The 23,070-nt window shown below is 42.5% G+C and overlaps 1 protein-coding gene across 7 annotated transcripts in view; it reads left to right on the top strand.

Moving 5' to 3' along the window:
* The window catches only part of IL1R2 (interleukin 1 receptor type 2), a 44,170-nt gene extending 23,321 nt beyond the window's left edge, over positions 1 to 20,849 (top strand). For 6 of the 7 annotated variants that reach the window (XM_063695656.1, XM_004031522.4, XM_019020606.4 and 3 more), the window contains exons 2-9: positions 1,047 to 1,174; positions 2,123 to 2,387; positions 8,308 to 8,488; positions 12,078 to 12,252; positions 14,619 to 14,681; positions 16,960 to 17,095; positions 18,537 to 18,679; positions 20,652 to 20,849. In XM_063695656.1, the coding sequence (XP_063551726.1) occupies positions 1,108 to 1,174; positions 2,123 to 2,387; positions 8,308 to 8,488; positions 12,078 to 12,252; positions 14,619 to 14,681; positions 16,960 to 17,095; positions 18,537 to 18,679; positions 20,652 to 20,818 (1,197 nt within the window). In that variant the 5' untranslated portion in view covers positions 1,047 to 1,107 and the 3' untranslated portion in view covers positions 20,819 to 20,849. The remainder of the gene's footprint in view (positions 1 to 1,046; positions 1,175 to 2,122; positions 2,388 to 8,307; positions 8,489 to 12,077; positions 12,253 to 14,618; positions 14,682 to 16,959; positions 17,096 to 18,536; positions 18,680 to 20,651) is intronic. The other variant, XM_055378378.2, reaches the window with a different exon arrangement.
* Positions 20,850 to 23,070: the final 2,221 nt, after the last annotated feature.

Consider the following 23,070-nt stretch of genomic DNA (forward strand, 5'->3'; position numbering starts at 1 on the left):
TCATTCATTCATTCAAAAAATGAGAGTTAGGGACAGAACTGTGAATAAGATAAAGCAGGGTTCTGTCAACCAAAAAGTATCTGACAGTCTTAATAATTTAGAAGCTTATTTTGCCAAGATTAAGGACAATGCCCAGTAGAAAAAACATGGAATCACAGAAAAAGCAGTCTGTGGTCTGTGCCTTTCTCCAAAGATGATTTTGAGGGCTTCAATATGTAAAGTTTTTCCCCTATTGAAAAGCAGGCTGGAGGGCAGAGAGGGAGGGTGAGGTCATTACTGAATCCACGTGTTGCAAGGGAAAAGAAACAGGTAGGGAATAGTCAGTTATATTCCTCTTATACTCAGTAAATCTGCTCTTCACATATGTTAAGGTAAACATAGAGTGGCTACATGTGGAGAATTTTTAAAATCTTTTATCTGTACACTCTCTGCTTAGGAACAGAAGGAAAGGCAGCTTCTTGCAGGACTCAGCCTTCAGCTTATTTTTTTCCTTTTGGCAGAATGAATTGGGGGTCCCAAGTTTTTATTTTCCTTTCACAGTCCTTCCATCAGTGGAGCCTGAATTCTGGAGAGGGGAGACAAGGCTGATGATGAATGCCACAGAGAATGACAGGGAAGGGAAGGAAAACCTGGAGTATTGGGATTAAAGGTGGTGCAATTTTAGACGGGGAGGTGAGGGAGACCTCACGAGGAAAGTGAAGTCCGAGCAGAAAGGGCACTGGCAGTGGCCTTAGCTGAGGAAGCAGCATTTCTGGCCAAGGCGCAGGAATGGCTAAGGCAGGTCTCTGCAGAGACAGCAGCTTATGGGGCAGAGCCCCTCTGCCAAGCACTCCTCTAGGTGCTACAAGGATTCGACTTTAGATATGTTCAGTGAATATAGCTGCAGAGAAACAAATCCAAAAATTTTGAGTTTTGTTCTTAAACAGAGTAGGCCAAAAGGTTCCCATTATCCAGTGAAGCTTCCAGACCCTGCCCCTACCCCGTCTTCAAGGGATTCTCTCTGCAGGGTTCTTGGTTCCTGGTGACACCTCTGTTTCCTCCCCTAGGCCACGTGCTGCTGGGTCTCAGTCCTCCACTTTCCGTGCCCTCTGGAAGTTGTCAGGAGCAATGTTCTGCTTGTACGTGTTGGTAATGGGAGTTTCTGCCTTCACCCTTCAGCCTGCGGCACACACAGGTTAGAAGTAAACCTTTCAGATGCAAAAAGGCTTGCCTGTAGCTTCGCTGGGGAAAGATGTTATCTGGAGAAGTTTCCTTGTCAGAAAGCAAAGTGTGGGCCGAGCTCGGTGGCTTCCGGCTGTAATGTTAGTACTTGAGAGCCCTAGGCGGGTGGATTGCTTGAACCCAGGAGTTTGAGACCAGTTTGGGCAACATACAGAGACCCACGTCTCTACAAAAAAAAAAAAAAAAAAAAAAAAAAAAAAATTAGTTGGGCGTGGTGGTGCGTGCCTGTAGTCCTGGCTACTTGGGAGGCTGAGGTGAGAGGAGTGCTTGAGCCCAGGGAGGTTGAGGCTGCAGTGAGTGGAGATTGCATCACTCCACTCCAGCAGGGCAACAGAGTGAGACCCTGTCTCAAAAAAAAAAAAAAGGAAAAATAAAAAAAAAGAAAAAAGAAAAGAAAAGAAAAAAGAAAAGAAAAGGAAAGAATGGTGCGAATGTGCTTGTCAAAGAGCAAACTGAAGAAGTGATGTGTTTGCCCTTAACGAAGTTGCCTTTGGAGTTTAACCATACGACGTGCCAGAACTAAACTTTTACCATCTAAACTCAGCTCAGATTTACTTTTAATGATGAGAAATCAGCCAGTGAAAACTATGGCCATAGTTTTTAATCTTTAATTTTTTGTCACCATAGAAACCTGATTTAACTTTCTTCACAAAACATAAGTTGGAATGGATAGTAGCACTGAACTTGTTATTTGGAAATTTTGAAAGTATAATAACGGGGTAGGGAGGGAGTTTAATAGTACCCCAGGGTGTAGGTCATTTTGTTAGGGACAAATGACATCTTTCTCAAATGTGCTCCAGGTTTCCCTGCCAGAATCAGGATCCGTCCCAGGTGCAGGGAGGTTTTATGATCTGAGCAAGTTTTGGACCCAAAGCCTGACCATGGGCTCTCTGTCCTTCAGGGGCTGCCAGAAGCTGCCGGTTTCGTGGGAGGCATTACAAGCGGGAGTTCAGGCTGGAAGGGGAGCCTGTAGCCCTGAGGTGCCCCCAGGTGCCCTACTGGTTATGGGCCTCTGTCAGCCCCCGCATCAACCTGACATGGCATAAAAATGACTCTGCTAGGACGGTCCCAGGAGAAGAAGAGACACGGATGCGGGCCCAGGACGGTGCTCTGTGGCTTCTGCCAGCCTTGCAGGAGGACTCTGGCACCTATGTCTGCACTACTAGGTAAGTCTTCCTGTGCGGGGCTGGGGAGGGGATCCTGGCAGGATGGAGGCTTGTGAGGGTCTTCAATCATGATCAGGATCTCAGAATCCAGTGTACAAAATACAAATCCAGTGAATCCACATTGCATCCCGTTTGCTGTTCCTGACACCCCCCCCAACCCTACAGTCTCATTCTGTCTCCATTTAGTCTTTGCTCAAATGCCACCTCTTTGGAGACAACGTCCCTAGCCATTTTAGCTGACACTGCCCTCTGTCACTCTCTCCTTACCCTGCTGTAGTTTCCTTGCGATAAGATTTTCCCATCTGACACATTTGTGTGCGTTACCGTATTTAATGTTTGTCTACCCATTAGAATGTAAACTCTGCAAGGGCAGAGACTTGGTCTATGTTGGTCACTGTTGAAGCCACATGGTAAGGAACCAAGAAATAGACATAGAATAGGATTTTACTCTGAATAGGATTTTAGAGCTGGGTGAGACCTTAGGATTAAATTAGTCCAACACTTTGGGAGGCCGAAGAGGGTGGATCACGAGGTCAGGAGATCACGACCATCCTGGCTAACACAGTGAAACCCCGTCTCTACTAAAAAAATACAAAAAAATTAGCTGGGCATGGTGGCGGGCCCCTGTAGTCCCAGCTACTCAGGAGGCTGAGGCAGGAGATGAACCCAGGAGATGGAGCTAGCAGTGAGCGGAGATCGAGCCACTGCGCTCCAGCCTGGGCGACTGAGCGAGACTCTGTCTAAAAAAAAAAAAAAAATTAGTCCAACTGCTCGTTGTAAGGATGAGGGAACCAAGCTGGCTTGGAAAGTTCCCCAGGTGGTGCGTGGTAGAGCTGACTCTGGAGCCCGAGTCTCCTGACCCTAGGACCAGTCCTCCTCCCTCTTTGTCCTGTTGCTTTCTTCCCCTTTAACTGTAGAAAAAATACACATAACAAAAAATTTATCATCTTAAACATTTTTTAGTGTACAGATCAGTGGCACCATCACCACTATCCATCTTTAGGAGTTTTTCATCCTCACAAACTGAAACTCTGAACCCATTAAACAATAACTCTCCTCTCTTCATCCCTCCAGCCCCAGGCAACCACCACTGTACTTTCCGACTCTATGATTTTGACTACTCTAGGTACCTCGTTTAAATCGTTTAAGTGAAATCAGTCTTTCTGTGACTGAATTATTTCACTTAGCATAGTGTTTTCAAGGTTCGTTCATGTTGTAGCATGAGTCAGAGTTTCCTTCCTTTATGAGGTGGAATATTATTATTCCGTTTTATGTATGTACCAATTTTGTTTATCTATTTATCCATCCAGGGACACTTGACTTGCTTCCTCCTTTCAGCTATTGTGAATCCAATATGAACATGGATGTGAAGATATCTGTTCAAATCTCTGCTTTCAGTTCTTCTGGGTATAGACCCCAAAGAGGAACTACTGGATCGTCTGTTAATTCTATATTTAATTTTGAGGAACTATCATACTGTTTTCCATAGTGGCTGTACCATTTTTCATTCCCACCAACAGTGCCAACACTCAATTTCTCTACATACTCACCAACACATGTTATTTTCTATTATTTTTGATAATAATCATCCTAATGGGTGAGAAGGGGTCTCTCATTGTGGCTTTGATTTCCATGTTCCTAATGATTAGCGATGCTGAGCATCTTTTTATGTGCTTATTAACCATCTGTGCATCTTCTCTGGAGACACAGACATATCTCCTTTATGGACTGTAAGTCCTTTGCCCATTTTAAAAACTGCATTTTGCTGTTGTTGTTGAGTTATAGGAGTTCTTTACATTTCCTGATTATTAACCCCTTGCCTTATCAGACATATAGTTAGAAATATTTTCTCCTGTTCTCTAAGTTGCATAATTCACTCTGTTCATAGTGTCATTTGTTACACAAAAGGTTTTAATTTCGATCAAGTCCAGTTTATCTATTTTTTTCTTTTGTTGCCTGTGCTTTTAGTGTTAAGAAATCATTGCCCAATCCAATGTCATGAAGGTTTCCCCCTTTGTTTTCTTCTAAGAATTTTATAGTTTTAGCTCTTTTGTTTTTTGATCCATTTTGAGTTAATTTTTGTATATGGTGTTAGGTAAGGGTCCTGCTTCATTCTTTTGCATGTGGATATCCAGTTTCTCCAGTACTATTTGCTGAAAAGACTGTCCTTTCCCCTTTGAATGGTCTTGACATGTCCTACTGCTTCTTGATGGATGAAGTTTTAGGCCTAGTGTTGGTGATCTTAAAAAGTTTCTTGGCTTCGTTATTCTGAACTAAGACAACCCTTGGCTTGATTGGGAACTAGTGTTTTGGCCTCTCTCTTCAGCTGCTTCTTCTGTTCCTCCAAAGGCACTGCTTGCTCCTTCCACCAGCTGGCTTCAGAGTCTCCAGATTTCATAAACTCATTTGACTTAAGAAGAACTGTACCCAGGAATATGTACATTTAGAAAAAGAACCGGAGAAGTGAGATTCTTAGCACAATGGAAGTACTGGTGAATGGAAAAATTTCAGATCACGTCATCCCCAGTCCTAGGCTGGGTGTGTGTGTGGCAGGGGATGTGGCGGGTGGGAGGAGATATGAGGTAGAGGGTGCCCTCTGTGTGTGTGTGTGTGTGTGCATGTGCGTGCATGTGTGAAATTAAGAATCTTTTCAAATCAAACCCAGCTTGACGCTACCATCCATATGCCTAGCCCCAACTATAAGCAATTTAGGGACAGGTTTAATCCTGTCAATGAACCTTGCCTAAGAAGCAGGCAAACCATGTTCTATTCTTATGCTAGGAAAATGTGGATGCCTGGTTTTACAATAGCTATAAATGCATATTTCTTCTTTCTTTTCCACGGTAAAAATTCTAATTTTCTGTAGGGAGTACTACTAGGAAAACTTCATAGCATAGTAAGAAAACATGAAACCTGAAGTTAGAAAGAAAGATGGGAATCTTAGCTCTCTCATTTCCTATCTGGTGGGACCTTGGGCTTATCACTTGACTTTTATGGGTGTTAGTTTTCCTGTAAAGAAGTTTGTTGAGAGGGTTATGTGAGATCACAGCATGTGAAGGAACTAGCGTGGGGTCTGCCATGGTAGGTGGTCAATATATACATAAAAATTCCCTCTCCTTCCCAAAAGGCAATCCTCATGACTACTGAAAGTGAGACTGTGCAAAAATCAGGGAGATGTGAGCTGAGTCCTGTTTGTCTTAAAGTTTGCTTTTATGATCAATTTTTGTAGGAAAAAAAGAGCTGAGATTGAGGGGGCAGTGGAAATCCCAGTGTATGTCAAACTTTCTTTGCATGATGGGAAAGTTTACCTGGCTGACCTTTAATGCTCTTTGTCAACTGTAAGATTGGGGTTCTAATTGAGTGAGAATCACCAGCAGTTGCCATAATACCCTTTAGCGTTGATAGTCATGAGGCAAGAGACTGCCCTGTTCTCATGATTGTTTAAGACCTTGTGATCTAGAACCCACCTGGTGAGTCAGAGTAGGCAAGGATGCAAGCCATCAGAGAGGCCAAGATTTGAGCAGTAGCTGCCTGGGCCTCCTTGCTTGGTGCTCTGCAAATAAATGCATTACTTTCTATCACTGCAAAAAAAAAAAAAAAAAAAAAAAAAAAAAAGAAGGAAAGAAAGAAAAGAAAAGAAGGAAAAGAAAAACAAAAAAAAAAAAGAGAAAGAGTAGGCAGTCAAGGTTATGCTGCTGTAACGAATAGCTCCTAAATCTCAGTGGCTTAAAATAACAAAGGCTTATTTCTTACACATGCAACAGGTCCATTGTGGGTTTGCAGACAGTTAGGGACTTAGGCTGAAGGAGCAGTCACAGTCACTATTTCAAATGTTACTGGTTGGTTGCTAGAGCAGAAGGAAGCCTGCTTTGGAGGGTCTCTCATGGCTGTTACAACTTTCATGTAGAAGGGCCACACGTACAACTCATGAGCTAGGAAGAGTCCCCACAGTGGGGACGAGGACATGTGATACACCATGTGCTAAGAATGGGGAGAACTGGGCCTATTTGGTGAGCAGCACTACTAATGACTATCATGCCTTCGCCATGGGGGTGCCACACTACATGGGGAGTGCAAGTGGTGATCAAATTGCCCCTCACCCTTCTCTTTCGAGTTATTTTTATGAAGTTTCTTGCTCAAGGGGAATTACCAGATCAATAATGTGAACAGCCTTGTAACTTTCAATATGTCTACTAAGCTTGGTTTCTGAAGATAGTACTTATGGGTACTGAAGATAGATTTATGGGTTTTCCCAGAGCCTTGCTGGGCTTCCCATTTTGGTTTGACCTCTTTGCAGCTGTACAGCCCACTTAATTTCTGTACACCTACCTTTTTCATATGAAAATGATATGATAGTAATTCCTACTTCATGGGGGCTGGACTATAAATGAAACAACGTGTGCAAAGTACACAGCACAGGGTCTGGCCTGCATCTACTCTCTGCTGGCTACCTGCTGTGTGACTGTTATTCAAGTAGGCCCGGGTCTTTAGACTTGTCCTCAGTTGCCTTTATTCAACATGTAGTGACATTATGCATTTTTCAAGGTGAGAGTTAACATTCTGTATTTCTTTATGCACAAAATATAATATTTGTTCATCTATTTTCCCTTTTTAAGCTAAATATAATACAGATATTGGCTTCATATATTTAAATTAATTCTTCTTACTTTCAAGTGGTAAGCTTTTATCACATTTCTTTCACTTTTTTTTTACATTTTGTTACTTGTTTGGATATGGATGGTTTAGATTTTGCTGTGCAAGTAATTTTTACCCCTATATGTAAAACTCGTCCTCATTGTCTATGTCAAAGTCTCATGTGTTTTAGGTAGCCAGAAATTTAGCTGAGATAATTATATTTTTATATTTTTCTACTTAAAAGAGTAGTTTTAATTACTGTTTTCTGTCCTCCATCCGTTTCCCACAAGTTTCCAGCAAGGTTTTGCCTCTTCCCTTTTTCCAGCTCTAAGGTCTTGATAGAATTATGGCAGTGAAATAATGATTAGGCTAGTAAAATAATAATAATAATATAATAATAAAGCAAACTTACCAAGTTAATTTCCCCATGCAGTATTACAAAAATCTTTTATGGGTCTTACACTACGTTTCCAGCAGTTTTCTAAAACTAGACTTCAGTTGATAAATCGTTCCCCAAAGGAGCAAAGGGAATATTCCTTTTTACGGAAACAGTGGCTCTTGGGAAACAATCTCTGCATGTGGATATGGTTTCCTGGATCATGAAGTTGGAGTATGCGGCGGCTGGGCTCAAGGAGCTCCAGAACCTGGAAGGCATAAACCCTTTTGAAGAGGACTTGGGGATTTCTTAATGAACCTTGGTGGCGTTAGAATCGGGCTTGTAGACAGTCCTTTGTGAAAAACACAGAATATGCTTTTTTTGTACAATTATGTTATGACACTTTTTGCCCCCCAAGTGTTCGAAAAGATCAGGGACAGAAGTATTGCAATATAGATGTTCCTCGACTTACAATGGGGTAAATACCAATAAACCCATTGTAAGTTGGAAATAGCGTTGTCACTTAACTTAACTTACCACTTAACACTTAACTTACCGAACATCACAACTTAGCCTAGTCTTCCTTAAATGGGCTGAGAACGCTTACATTAGCCTACAGCTGGGCAAAGTCATCTAACACAAAACGTATTTTGTAATAAAGCGTTGAATATCTCATGTGATTTATTGAATACTATATGAAGTAGGGTTTCTATTGAATGCTTATTGTGTTTGCAGCATTGTAAAGTCAAAAAATCCTAAGTTGAACCACCTTATGTCGGGAAACCATCTGTACTAATCCAGAAAATGCAGATGCAGATTTTAATAGAGTTGGGGAAATGATGCTTAATTTCATTTAGCTTTACTTTTATTTTGCCTTGCCATTTATCTTTTTTTTTCCTTTTAAATCAGAAATGCTTCTTACTGTGACAAAATGTCCATTGAGCTCAGAGTTTTTGAGAATACAGATGCTTCCCTGCCGTTCATCTCATACCCGCAAATTTTAACCTTGTCAACCTCTGGGGTATTAGTATGCCCTGACCTGAGTGAATTCACCCGTGATAAAACTGACGTGAAGATTCAGTGGTACAAGGTATGGCTTTAAAAAATGCCATTTTACTAAAATGTGTTTTCTTTTTTTACTAGCCATAAAGGAAAGACATAAAATATCGATTTTCTGAAGACAGTGCACACACACACACACGCACAAACACACACATGGTTTGCCTTTCATATCTGTGAGTTCCACATCCTGGGATTCAACCAACCTGGGATTGAAAATATAAACACATAAACAAATAAAATAACAGTACAATACAAATAACACAAATAAGAAACCAACACAGTGCATCATCTACTGTCACATGCTGCATGACAATGTTTCAGTCAACAGTAGGCTGCATGTACAATGGTGGCCTTGTAAGATTACAATGGAGCTGAGAAATTTCTATTGCCTAGTGACGTCATAGCTGTCTCAACATCATACTGCAAAACATTACCTTTTCTATGTTTAGATATGTTTATATATACAAAAACTGACCACTGTGCTCCAATTGCCTACAGTATTCAGGACAGTAACATGCTGTACAGGTTTGTCGCCTAGGAGCAACAGGCTGTATCATGTCACTTAGGTGTGTAGGAGGCTCTACCATCTAGGCCTGTGCGAGTACTCTCTATGACGTTCACACAACAAAGAAATCACTTAAACTGTTTCTCAGAATTATCCCCATTGTTAAGTGACACATGACTGTATTTACACAGGGCATTTACATTGTATTAGTAATCTGCAAGTAATCTAGAGATGATTTAAAGTATATGGGAGGATATCCGTAGGTTATATGCAAAGATGACACCCCTTTATATAAACCACTGAAGCATCTGTGTTTTGGCACCTGTGGGGAATGTTTGCTGAAACCAATCCCCCAAAGAAACTGAGGGATGACTGTATTTTAAAGAATTTAAAAGAGCCGTAATTAATATGTTCTATTAGTCCTTATGTGGGTTGAGTAAAGGTACTTGAAATAGTGATTTGTGAAGACAGAGTACATAACAGCTGAAGGAAATAACTTTTTACTGTAATTTGTCTACAAAAATGTAGAAAAAAGCTTACATAACAATTTTATAGACATATTAAAGGAGTTTTTTTAAAAAGCACATGACAGCTGGGCGCGGTGGCTCACACCTATAATCCCAGCAGTCTGGCAGGCCAAGGCAGGTAGATCACCTGAGGTCAGGAGTTTGAGACCAGCCTGGCCAACATGTCAAAACCCCATCTCTACTAAAAATAAAAAATTAGCCGGGCGTGGTAGTGGGTGCCAGTAATCCTGGCGACTCGGGAGGCTGAAGCAGGAGAATCACTTGAGCCCTGGAGGTGGAGGCTGCAGTGAGCCAAGATCGCGCCATTGCACTCCAGCCTGGGAAACACAGTGAGACTCCATCTCAGAAAAAAAAAAAAAAAAAAAAAAAAGCACATGATAGCAAACTTTTGGGTTAAGGGAGCAAATATGAACACAATTTGTTCCCTTGTCTGGTTGAATAGATGTTATTTGATGTGCTCATTGCTCCTAGTGAGAACATCAGATATTGTCATTAGATATTGCTCATGTAGACCAGGGGTTGGAAAACCATCGTTGGGCCCTGGAATCAAGTTGTCTCCTGGATTTGAATGGCTCACAAGCCAACTATAGTTGTCACTTTTTTAAATGTTTGAAAAAAAGTAAAAGAAGGATATTTTATGATGTGAAAATCATATAAAATTAAAATTTCAGGGTCGGTAAATTAAGTTTCACTGGACACAGCCACATCCTCTTCTTGTACTGTCTGTACCTGCTTTCGCTCGGCCTAGTTGTGATGGAGACCCTGCAGACTCCCAGATCCAAAATACTTCCTATTTGGCCCTTTCCTGAAAACATTGGTCAACTCCTGATAGAGACCCTAGATTGATACTGAAAAGTACAGTTATTGGCTTAATCATTAATGAGAATTAACCCTTTAATTGACAATAGGTTAAGTAGTTGGCTGGTTTGTAACTACAGTATCTCTATATAGGATATTGATTTAATATTAGAAACTTTGAAATGATTTTCTGAAAGTAGAGGAAAGTAGCCAGCTCCTATGAATAAGCTGGCTGAGCTCTAGAATGCATTCTCTCTCTCTCTCTCTTTTTAATAGAGATGGGATCTCACCACGTTGGCCAGGCTGGCCTCGAACTCCTGGGTTCAAGTGATCCTCCCGCCTCAGCTTCCCACAATGCTGAGATTATAGGCGCAAGCCCCCAAGCCCAGCCTAGAATGCATTCTCTTTTGGTTTGGGAAAAGCATAAAGAGGACAAATGAAAGTTTTTACCTGGAGAGGAAAGAGCACAGGCTCTGGCGTCAATGGGTCTGGGTTTGAAACTCTGTTCCTTCTCTGATCTGTTGTGCAGCCTTGGCCGAGTGACTCCACCTCTCGAACCTGTTTCCTCTGTAAAGTGGCAATTAATAACTTTCACCACCTGGGATTGTTTCAAAGATTAAATGGAATCATGTGTATGAAGCACCCGGTGCAGTGCTTGACATATAAATGGTGCTCAATAAATGTGCATGGACAAAGATGTCATGGTGATGCTTAGTAATATTTATTCCCTTCATAATAATGCTACCTATTACTGTGCATGTACTATATCCAAGCCTGTTCTAAACTCCCTGACATGCAACCCGATGAAGTAGGAACTGTAAATATCCCCCCTTTTTACAGATAAGGACCCATAAGGATGTTCCCAAGATCACACAGCCAGTAGATGGTGAAGTCAAAACTCAACCCAGGAGGCCAGTTCCCATACACCACTGGAATGACTGTGGTGCTGGGCTCTATTTGGCATTTTTCATATTTGACTACTCATGCTTAGAACAATGAAATATCTCCTTTCAATTAAATATGTTCTAAAGTGGTACTTCATGAGCCATGTGGCAATTTCAGTTTTATCGGTGTTCTTGTTCAGAGTAAGATTCTGAAGTGACTCAAGGTTATATTTGAGTCACGTTGAATAATCATGATTTTGAAAGTGATGTCCCTGAGAACATTGTGTGCTCATTAGGGTGTTTTTAGAAATCCCATTCCGCTCTTTCTATTTCCTGGAGGCCTTGATCTTGAGGATTCTATTCTGCAGAGACCCCAGAGAACCTTGTGTCCATATAAAAAGTGTGGACTCGTTTCCCCTATTTAGTTTTTCTTATAACAGAAATGTTTCTGTTACTGACTCACAAAATTGAAATACTTTTTAAAGTAATTACTGCAACGTCATCTCTTCTGAGCATTGTTGTCCAGCTCATCATGAAGATTTATAGTGCTCTTCCCAGATACTTCCTAAGGCCTGAAGGTAGCAGTCAGGACATAAACATATTTGTATTTTAGATGGCTTACTTTGTCAAAGAAGAGTTCGTGTCTTTTTTTTTCCCCTTGGACAAATATGCTCTAACTATTGTAGTTAACCAAATCTAGCAATTTTATTTGTTTATATGTTAACAAATTCCTTCCCCTAATAATACAGTCAAACGTATGCCCAAAGTACAAAATTGGCAAAGTAAATACCAGGACAATTCTTGGATTGCAAATCCCACATTGGTTGATAATGATGATGTAATTCATAGCCTTTGAGATGTATACTGATATAATGTCAACTTAAAAAAACATTTTCCCTTAAGGATTCTCTTCTTTTGGATAAAGACAATGAGAAATTTCTAAGTGTGAGGGGGACCACTCACTTACTCGTACACGATGTGGCCCTAGAAGATGCGGGCTATTACCGCTGTGTCCTGACATTTGCCCATGAAGGCCAGCAATACAACATCACTAGGAGTATTGAGCTACGCATCAAGAGTAAGTACTTGCCATTGAGGCACCTATCTATCCTGGTTCAATAACAAGCATGCAGAGAACAAATGACGGTGCACGTAGAATTCCTTGCAGGTCTTTGGAATGAAGGATAATGGAAAACAGATCCATCAGCTCTCCTGAAGCATCAGGTTAATAAGACGTGTGTGATACTTTGAAAGGTATAAATCAGGGTGTTGTTCTGAGAACAGGTGAACGAATTGGGCAGGTTATAGGGTTGCAAGATGAAGGCTAAAACACACCACTCAAGAGAGTCAAACAGTGGCTTCTGTAGAAGGTACCCTTGGAAAGTGTCCTGTGAAGCTTTGCACCTATAGGGCTAGAGGTCACCACATGCTGTAATTTTATGTTCAATTTTAGGATACTTCAATTTTATTGGGTATTCTAACCAGAGAGCTAGCCTTGCATATCCAGTGGAAATTGCCTTTTATTTGTCTTCCCTAAGGTGGGTCTAGCTGCCCTTAATAGCGATATTTCAAATAGTCAGAGCTGCCATTGATTAAAATGAGTTTCGTTTGAAAATGCTGTTTTGAGCAGTATTGGCTATCGTTTCACATTTGTTCAACATTTACTCCGTACCAACTGTGTGCCGGACATGGAGACAGGTGTAACCATGTGTAAATCCTGGACTTTGCCTTGGAGAGTGGGCCACACTTCTTTGTTTTTTATACTGAATAATGAACACAACTGGGTCTTTTGAGGGGATTTCAGAGAGCTTCAGAGACACGCTAAGTTTAAATAATTGGTCTATAAAGGGAAAATATATTTTTCTCACAGAGAATCCAGAGATTCAGTTGCACCGCATTTTCCCACGGACTGAGGTGTCCTGATTGTGTTTGTTTTACAGTCCTGTGAGGATTCGTTCATATCAGCTCCTTGCTTCTGGACAGGCCACTGACTCAGGTCTCCTGAGCCTTTCCGTGGACCGGCACGGTCCTGTCTCTGCGATACTGCGCATGAACACTAGGGGGCAGCCGCCCTACATGCCTGTCTGTGTTGTGATCCTCCTAGGATCTCAGTGGCTCTCAAGGGGCGGTGCTGGGCCAGCAGCGCCTTATCACCTGGGTACTCAACAGACATGCAAATCTCGGGTCCCGTGGAGACCTACTGATTGAAACTGGAGTCTGGGGGCTGTCATCTGTGTCTCACAAGCCCTCGGGTGATGCTGGGGACCCTCAAGTCTAAGAAGCACTGAGATCCTGGAGGCTTCTTTCTCTCCCCGGATGCCCCAGCTCCATAGGGCAGCGCGTGACTTTGAGGGGAGGAAAAGGCGTCTGGCCGTGGTCGAAAAGCCGTCTGCCCCTCAGGCTGTCCTGCCGGGCTGTCTAATGTGTACTCATGTCAGGATTTCAAAATGCGGCTTCGTGGAAGTGAGGATGATGAGGCCCGTCGTGGAGACAACTCACAGCCCTCACCCCCCAGGTGTCCTTTTTGCTCATTTCAGGGGCCTCGTTTCTTTCCTTCTTTTCTTTTCTTTTTTTGTTTTTTGTTTTTTTTCGAGGCGGAGTCTCGCTCTGCCGCCCAGGCTGGAGTGCAATGGCGCGATCTCGGCTCACTGCGACCTCTACCTCCCGGGTTCAAGCGATTATCCTACCTCAGCCTCCTGAGTAGCTGGGATTACAGGCTCACGCCACCAAGCCCAGCTAATTTTTGTATTTTTAGTAGAGACAGGGGTTCACCATATTGGTCAGGCTGGCCTCGAACTCCTGACGTGTTGATCCACCTACCTCGGCCTCCCAAAGTGTCGGGATTACAGGCGTGAGCCACCGCACCCGGCCGCCTCCTTTCTTTACGTTGACTCTAATCCCTTGGAGATCCACTTCTGCCTCTCCAAAGAGTTTATCTCTTCAATTAACAAGGCCTCTGTGGCCAAGGCCAGATTACACACTAGCCTTCCAAACAGGTGGTTCTTGAGCCCTGTGCCTTTTCTAGAAGAACTGAATCTTGAGTATTTTGTGGCAGGCACCTTGGAGAGGTGGAGAAGGTATTTTAGGTCAGGTCAAGTTTCGGGGAAAATCTATCTCGTGGACCTCATAAACATGATTGTGTTCAGGAAGTCTGGGAGGGAAATGGTTAATGGTTTATCATAGAGCAAGGACTGAAGACCTCCTGTCAGCGGAATGTGTGTTTGGCTGTGGCCTCTTCCAGTAATTGCTCTGCTGGGAAAGTCATTGGCCAAGGATGCTCGACTTTGTAGAGAGCCTGTTTCCTTTGCCAGACAAAGGCTGACTCTCATAATGACTGGCCATACTGGAAAGGATAACTTAGTTGATTAGCCAAACAATGACTTGAACCACAGCGTCAAATGAAGGCTTTCCTAACGGAATCTCTTTTCCTTACATCTTTCTCAGAAAAAAAAGAAGAGACAATTCCTGTGATCATTTCCCCCCTCAAGACCATATCAGCTTCTCTGGGTAAGACCCGCAAGGACCATGCATTCCACGCACCTGTGGGGGTGGCTGGTATCCCAATGCAGGGGGCTTGGGATCCTCGTGTCTGCTGACCATACCTGCTCCTTGGGTGCAGTGTGCCTGGGTGGAGACCTTAGAACTCCAGTGTGTGAGGCTGGAATAACAAATGTGAGGAAATATTTCCCTTTGGCCAGTTTGGTTAGAAATGGCATAATCTGAAAACAGGTATACTTTGCTTCATGCAAAGCCTACCTATAAAAATCTGAATGTGAAAATCTGAACGTTCTGGCAGCACTTATCAACTGCATGAGAAGATGAACAGCATGAACCCCAGGCAGAGCCAGCACCCTCAGTGTATTTAAAATAATTCACATCACCAAAACTTGGCTGGCACTCTGCCTCTCTCTAAGACTCCATTTGTAAAGTGGGCTCAGCTGTGGTCAGTTTCTTGTTGCCAGAAGAGCTGGTAAGCTGGTTGAATGGTGCCATGAAAATGACCAGTGGGGCTTTCTGCTTTTCACTCCATGTGGTACAGTCCATCCTGGCCAGCACAGGTCCACACTAGTGGCCAGTGAGGGTACATAAGTGTACTGTACTAACAACCTACTGATGCTAGTGGTGGGGTGGAATTGATGTTTATTGAGCATCTACTATGTCCAATGGGATCCCATTCAATCTCAACATAGACCCTGTAGGTTTTATTCTCTCAATTTTCCAAAAGGAAAAAGCCACCCAGGGCATCACGGTGGCTCAGTGGAGGCCAAAAGGCCACGCTCAGAGTCAGGCTGGAGTTCAGATTCAGGTCTATGTGCCTATAAAACCTGCACCCTTTTATGTATTTGTTTCTGGGTAGTGTTTTTGTAGGTCTGTTACTCATTTATGAAACCCTGGCTGCACAGTCTTTTAAAAAAACAATTTATTTGCTTTTTCCTTTTGTTTAGTGTTGGTTTAAATTTTAAATTTGAATTGGAGGCCATAGAGGAGGAGGGCTTTTGTGCAGTTGCTGGGACTGCTGGCTGGCACTTGGGTTGCCATTGCCACAGTGCAGTCCCCATGGCTGCAGCTCTAGGAACAACCACCTGGAAATCTGGGGCAATGGGCACATGGGTGATACCTACTGGAGCCCCAGTGTTCTGGCTCCCTGGGGCTTCCCAGCCAAGTTCCCAGGCCCAGTTCCCAATCAGTTGCTTTGGATGCACTGGAATGGGTGGTGGGGCCACGTGACACTGATTAGTAGGTTGTTATGGCTGAGGAAGATCTTTAAGGTCATAGGAGTGGCATAGGATGGAGAAGGTCTGGCATTCTCAACCCATGGTGGGGCCAGGTGCATTAAAAGACACACCACAGGGAGCCATATCACCCACGAGGAAAAAACAAGTGAGAAGGTTTTCTTCTTCTTTTCCTTCTACTCTTCTTTGGTGAATGAAAAAAAAAATAATTTCCTATGATTGAGGCAGGGGGACCCAGTACATCACACTGCACAACTGCAGAGGGCACCATCTATAGAAAACACAGAGTTTTTGGCTGGTCGTAGTGGCTCATGCCTGTAATCCCAGCACTTTGGGAGGCCGAGGCGGGTGGATCACGAGGTTAGGAGATCGAGACCATCCTGGCTAACACGGTGAAACCCCATCTCTGCTAAAAAATACAAAAAAAATTAGCTGGGTGTGGTGGCGGGTGCCCGGGTCCCAGCTACTTGGGGGGCCGAGGCAGGAGAATGGCGTGAACCCGGGAGGCAGAGCTTGCAGTGAGCCGAGATCGCCCCACCTCACTCCAGCCTGGGCGACAGAGCGAGACTCCATCTCAAAAAAAAAAAAAAAAAAAAAAAAGAGTTTTTAAAGAAGGGTTGATCCCCAGTCAGAGTCATCTGGGAATGGAGAGTTCCCAGGAGAAACATTAGAGCCAAGACCAGCCTCAGGCAAAGAGAAAGAATCCACACATTGATCTGGATTTTCTGAGGTAACTGAAGTGAGGGGCAGAGGAAGTCGGCTTGAATTTAGCATGCCCCGTGGGAGCGCAGGGGCCCTGGTGAAGCCATTTAACTTCAGGTGCCTCTTGGTTTTTGCCTGCCATGAAGACCAGTTGTAGGAACCAGAGGTACTTCGTAAATAGTAAAGCTCTGTGTGAACAGAATCATTTGAGAAAACTAAATTTTCTACCAAGGAAAGAATTGGCTGGTGAGGGGTGTTTGAGAAGCCGAGGAGGGACTCAGGGCTCAGGTTTGCTGATGGGTGGGAGGTGCTGGTTCTGCAGTTGACGTGCTGTGCCTTGCTATCCACAGGGTCAAGACTGACAATCCCGTGTAAGGTGTTTCTGGGAACCGGCACACCCTTAACCACCATGCTGTGGTGGACGGCCAATGACACCCACATAGAGAGCGCCTACCCGGGAGGCCGCGTGACCGAGGGGCCACGCCAGTAAGTGGGCCAGGGTCTTCTGTTGAGAACTCTGTGGGTTTCGCTCTTCCTTTTGGAGACAGTTATCACTATGACCCACATACCACATTAAAAGTAACTTTTTTTGATTCCAAACTGTTGGATGTTTAGAATTAAAAAAATTGTATTTTGCTAAAAATTATCTTGAGAATCAAACTTTGTCTGTAAATACTTCAAAGTTGAGTTGCAGTTGACATGTTGGTATTGATGTTGCATTTTGTAGCTGTTTCATTAAACATTGATCCTTTTATTTTTGCAAGTTAAAAAATATTTTGGAGTTCATATCTTTCCATTTTCCACTCTGCAACCTGACTATCAAACATTTTCATAAACCCTTAAAAAGACCCTGAGACCTAGCTGCAGTATCTATAGTACCTCTTCTGTTTCTCAGGGAGCTGTGGGCTGCCACACTCTCTAAGGCAGGTTAATAATGAAAAAAAAGAAAGAATTCAGTTCTCATAAGCAGTCATCTCTAGAAAATGTTTTCTTACTCTGAGACTCGAACAATCAGACCTTTTGTAAGTGGGAACTTGTTGCCTGTGAGGGAGACCATGCAACATTCCAAATTGTAACTCTTTTTAAAATTACAGTTTTGATACTTTGAATTAGCCTGAGCTTTTGCTTGCCAAATGGTTGTGTTTTTTGAAAGAGTTATCACAAAAGATCTTTCTGGATGTAATTTAGTGGATAAAAACTATGTGTGGGTAGCACAATCATGTGCTTGCAAGTTCTCATTGCGAAAGACCTGGCCACAACTAAATGCCCATCTCAGCTTACTCATATGATCCACTTACTTAAAGGAACCTATATTCCCCCTACAAATAAAACAAAAATATTCCTAGTGGATCCACTCATCTGTGTTTTTATTCACACTAACAGATAGTAGTGAGGTGTCTACAGATTCCTCTAACACTATAAATGGCAGCTATCCTGGCCACAGCCATTCCCCTGGGCTGTCTGCAGGTTTCCAGAGTGAGAGTCAGCAGTAGAGATGAGAAGAGACGGCACCACTGAGGGCTGGAGTCCTGGAAACTCCCTGCCCTTCAATATTCAAGTGATTTAATGGTGAGGGACTCAAGTTTCCTCAAACTAGACGTTTCTGTTCCCATGACTGTTTTTTTTTGTTGTTGTTGTTCATTAAGAGACTTAAAAGATGAACTTCCCCATTATCTAACCCTGTAGTGTAACAACTGTTTGATGCCAGTGACCGCCAACTTCAGTGACACTAAGGCCTTCAGGGACAGGCTTAGAAACTGTCCCAAATGAATCACAAGTATGGTGGCAAGAGCTCCTAACTTTATGAAACTTGAAAACAATAAAAGCGCAATGGGTACTTCTAAAGGAGAGTGTTTGGATGTCTACATTGTGAAAGACAAGCTTGCATTTGATACAATCATAATTAAGTGAATGTTTTTTAACTCAGGGAATATTCAGAAAATAATGAGAACTACATTGAAGTGCCATTGATTTTTGATCCTGTCACAAGAGAGGATTTGCACATGGATTTTAAATGTGTTGTCCATAATACCCTGAGTTTTCAGACGCTACGCACCACAGTCAAGGAAGGTATGTATGTATTTTGGGGAGCACTATAGGAGAATATAACATGTTGAATGTTCCGTGGATACTAGACAAGTCTACTTGTTCTCCAAATGATTCCATAGAAATTCCCTTGCATTGCCTGCTAGTGGAGAGCTGAAAAGAAACCTCCCATTTTTAAAGAGTTTTGGTAGGGTGGAGTCTGGACTTTGGGAGATTATACTCAAATGAAAAATTTAAATAGCAAGCTGATTTTTGGAAAACGGATGAAATGGTTCTACAGTAAACTTCAAAATACTCTGTCTGCATATGGCTCTGCCTTGGGTCACTGATCACCTGTCTTCGCATGGCCTCTAGAGGAGGGTGGATTGTTCTTTATCCTGAAGATGAGAAACTTCATCCTCTAAGAGCTGGGGATTGGGAGCTACCCAGGGTTCAGGGCAGCTTTAGGGTCAAAGTCATTATATGACCGGAAATAGGTACAAGGCTACAGCCAAATCAACCCAGTGTTCATTTAAGGACATTTAAAAAGAAGAAGAGGAAAACCCACATTATCATTTTTGATTAAATTGATTTCATATCAATGTTTAATTGTTGAGCAGGAGGGAGAGCTGCCTTGAATGTAGTCTCTGTTGACAGCCTGTAGCTAATGGCAGGCAAGCCAAAGTGATTCCCAGCATCTCAGTGATGGCTCGTGGACAATCTTACAGCAATAACATAAATACAAATTACTCCAGGTCTCCATGTTTTGCTGGGGAGGCAGCCACAGACACAGTGTAAACTGGAAAGCCAATGATGTGTTCCAGCCTCAGGACAGGGAATGGCACCCAACTTTCCTCCAACTGTGCACTGTGCACCACCAGCCTCACACTCACCTGAGCCACTGGTTACAAACACAGATCTCTGGACTTACTCCAGATCCACCCTGTCAAATATTCCTAGGGAGAGGCTGCAGCCTGTGACTCAACAAGCTCCTTTCACAGTGAAGTTTGAGAATGAGGGCACACATGTGAAGGGTGGCGTTTCAGATCATTTCCAGATGAGCAGGCTGGGAGAGATGGTGGTTGTACACATTTACCCACAAAAATCAGAATGTTCCCTCTCGGGGTCAGATTAGTGAGCCCAAGGAACCTGTGGTTTATCTGGCCCTGATGCTGGGAACCTTTAAAATTTTCCATAACATGAGCCTTGTCCCTGCATGTGGCTGGCCGTAACTGATCCAGGGAACACAGGCTGTAAGTCTTTCACCAGGACTGAGAGGTGTATTCAAACAGCTGCCCAGAATATTACAGCTGAACTTATTTCTAATCTTTGTGGGGTTTTAAAATGTGAGAATCCTCTGGAGCAACAGGCTGAGGTCATGTCGATTCCTGGATGACTAAACAGACTGTGATAGATAATAGCTTAAAAATGCAGGATTCTAGTCTCATCAACAATGTGTCTGATAACACTCTGTTCTCACATTTGCTTTTTAACTTTTTATTCAGAGTCTCTTCCTGTATTTCCGTAACACAGAGACGCCAAGGAGCAGAACATAAAATAGCTGGACCCAAGCAATCGTGTTGGCCCCTGCAGCTCCATTATTCAAAATTTATTTTCCTTTGCTACTTCCTTTGATCCTCATGACACCCATGCTCATTAGAAAAGGGCAGATTGTTCCTGGCTCTGTCACAGTTGGCCAACTGTGACATAAACAGACAGCATCTTAAACGCACAGTGTCCCACTGTTGGAACAAAGTTAAACCCTCAGCACTTGCCCACTTACCCTACGACGTTTCTAACAGATTTTGCCCTATCACGCTCGTTTCTCTAATGCCACAGACATCACTCTCAAATATCCTCCATGTTGGTGTGAGGGATGTGCTTTCTGAAAATCAATGCACATTTATCAAGAAAAACAAACTCCAATTTCTTTCTTATCTTGTACACCTGCATTGCCCTGTCCTCTTGTACAGTGAGAGACTGTTCAGCTCCTGATGTGACTCTGTTCTTCCCACAGCCTCCTCCACGTTCTCCTGGGGCATTGTGCTGGCCCCACTCTCACTGGCCTTCTTGGTTTTGGGGGGAATATGGATGCACAGACGGTGCAAACACAGAACTGGAAAAGCAGATGGTCTGACTGTGCTATGGCCTCATCATCAAGACTTTCAATCCTATCCCAAGTGAAATAAATGGAATGAAATAATTCAAACACAAACTCCGTACGTCCTCTCTTATGGAAGTGGCTGTGTCTTTTTGAGGGACTCTGTTCTTTGCCTCAGTTGTCTACCAAAGGTGCCACATTTCTGGTGGCTTTGTAGTAAAGGACTAAAGTCTTACATTCTGTTTTTTTTTTCCCTAAAAATCAGTGACAACAGTAGATGTGCCTGTGAGTGGGTGTGAGTAGCTGTCTGCTATTTGTGACCTATTTAACAGAATGAGGTGCTCTTAGGCCTGCATGAGAGTGGAAAACATCTACATGAGTTTTGACATTCATTCAACAAAAACATATTATGAGTCTATTTTGACTAGACTCTATGGGAGATGTTGTACATACAGTGATGGTTAAGACATAGTTTGCCTTTCAGGAAGCTGGTTGTTCATTTTGAGACTGAAAAGAATAATTTAGTGCTAAAGCAGAAGAATCAGCAAGAATTGGTGAACTTTTTTGGAAAGCGCTATCCAAAAAACAGCAATTAAAAATACACACATTGGAATGTATTAGTGAACTGAGAATTAGACCCAACTTCATAACAACATGTCTGAAAATAGAAGGAAGGGCATTAAAAGAATTGTAGACAAACTGAATAAAATGTACCCAGAGCTTCTTTCATATCATATACCAAAAATAAAATCCAGATAGATAAATGAGTTCAATTAAAAAAAAAAACTCCAATGGCAGGAAAATCAGCACGGCTGGTGACTCCACCTTTCAGGTCTCTGTTCAAATGTGACCTTCCCAGAGGGAAGGTCCCCAGAGAGGACCTGCCTTCCTCTCTGTCCCCTCACCCTGCTTTGTACCATTGTAGCTTTTATCACCACCAGACCTTCCAGTATAGATTGGCTTGTTGATTTTCAATTTATGTTTCCCACCCAAATGGAAGACCCATGAGGTCAGAGAGATTATTTTGGTCCCAGCTGTATTTCCAGTACCTCAAAGCAGGCATTTAATGAATATTTGCAGAATAAATGAAGATGGGATGAACTCTCTCTTGTTCATTACCAAAAGACTTGCAAGAGTAAAGGTGAGTAGGCTTAATTACATTATAATTTCTGCACGACAAAATAACAAAAGCAAGGTTTAGACAAAATTGTGTCAGACAAGTTCAAGGAATGAATAACTATCGTGTGTAGAGTTATTCAAAGTCATAGAAAAGGCATGTGTCTTAGTCTTTTTGGGCTGCTACAACAAAATACCATAACTAGGGTGGCTTGTAAACAACAGAAATTTATTTCTCACAGTTTTGGAGGTTGAGAAGTCCAAGATCAAGGTGCGAGCAGATTTGGTGTCTGGTGAGGGCCCACTTCCTGGCTAATAGATGGAAGCCCTCCTGACTTAATCACCTCCCAAAGGCCACAACTCCTAATACCATTGTATTGGAGGTTAGGGTTTCAACATATGAATTTTGGGAGGACAGAAACATTCAGTTTATAGTAGCATCATCACCCTACAGATGAAAAAATGTGAGTAGGGGATTGCAGAAGAGACACACATAAAGGAACTCATGGAAAAATGACACTTTCAGTAAGAACCAGGGGATGTAAATTAGGGCAAATTTGAGATACCAGTGCACTCACACACTATCAAGTGTTTAAAAGTTTTTATGAAACACTCTCACACTTTAATTCAATTTATAATTTGGTGCTGGGAAGAAGAAAGGCAACATGAGCCAAGTCAGTTGGGTGCTGGACCAGCTTGCATCTTCTTGCAAGAGCCCAGGATGTGCCTCTCTTCTTGGCTGTGTTCAGTGATGTCATGTTGGTAGCTTAAAATTTGTGGCCATTGTGGAGTCTTTACACTACAGAAATTGGCAGTTGCCACAAATCAGCACTCTCTTCCCCAGCACATAACAACAAGGTTTGAGAGATGCCCAATGATACTACTCCTGGGAATTTAGCTTAGGAAATAATTTAATAAAATAAAATCATTAGAGATATAAAATAATTTAATAAAACTTATTACCCCAATGATGAAAAATTATGCAGCAATTATCAATTATAATGATCAATACTATAATGACCAAATTATCAAAATTGTAAGACTTAAATGTTTACAGTGTTAAGGAAATATTATACATTGTTTTGTACAATTTTTATGGTTACAATATTGACATTTGTTTGCATCTAGACAAGGAGAAAACTTAAAAACTTGGACTTTGAAGGCAGACTTTGTGAATTCAAGTTCAAGCACTGCCACATGGTGCCTCTGTGATCTTGGG

Source organism: Gorilla gorilla, chromosome 12, assembly GCF_029281585.2.
Source record: "Gorilla gorilla gorilla isolate KB3781 chromosome 12, NHGRI_mGorGor1-v2.1_pri, whole genome shotgun sequence".
Classification (NCBI taxonomy): domain Eukaryota; kingdom Metazoa; phylum Chordata; class Mammalia; order Primates; family Hominidae; genus Gorilla; species Gorilla gorilla.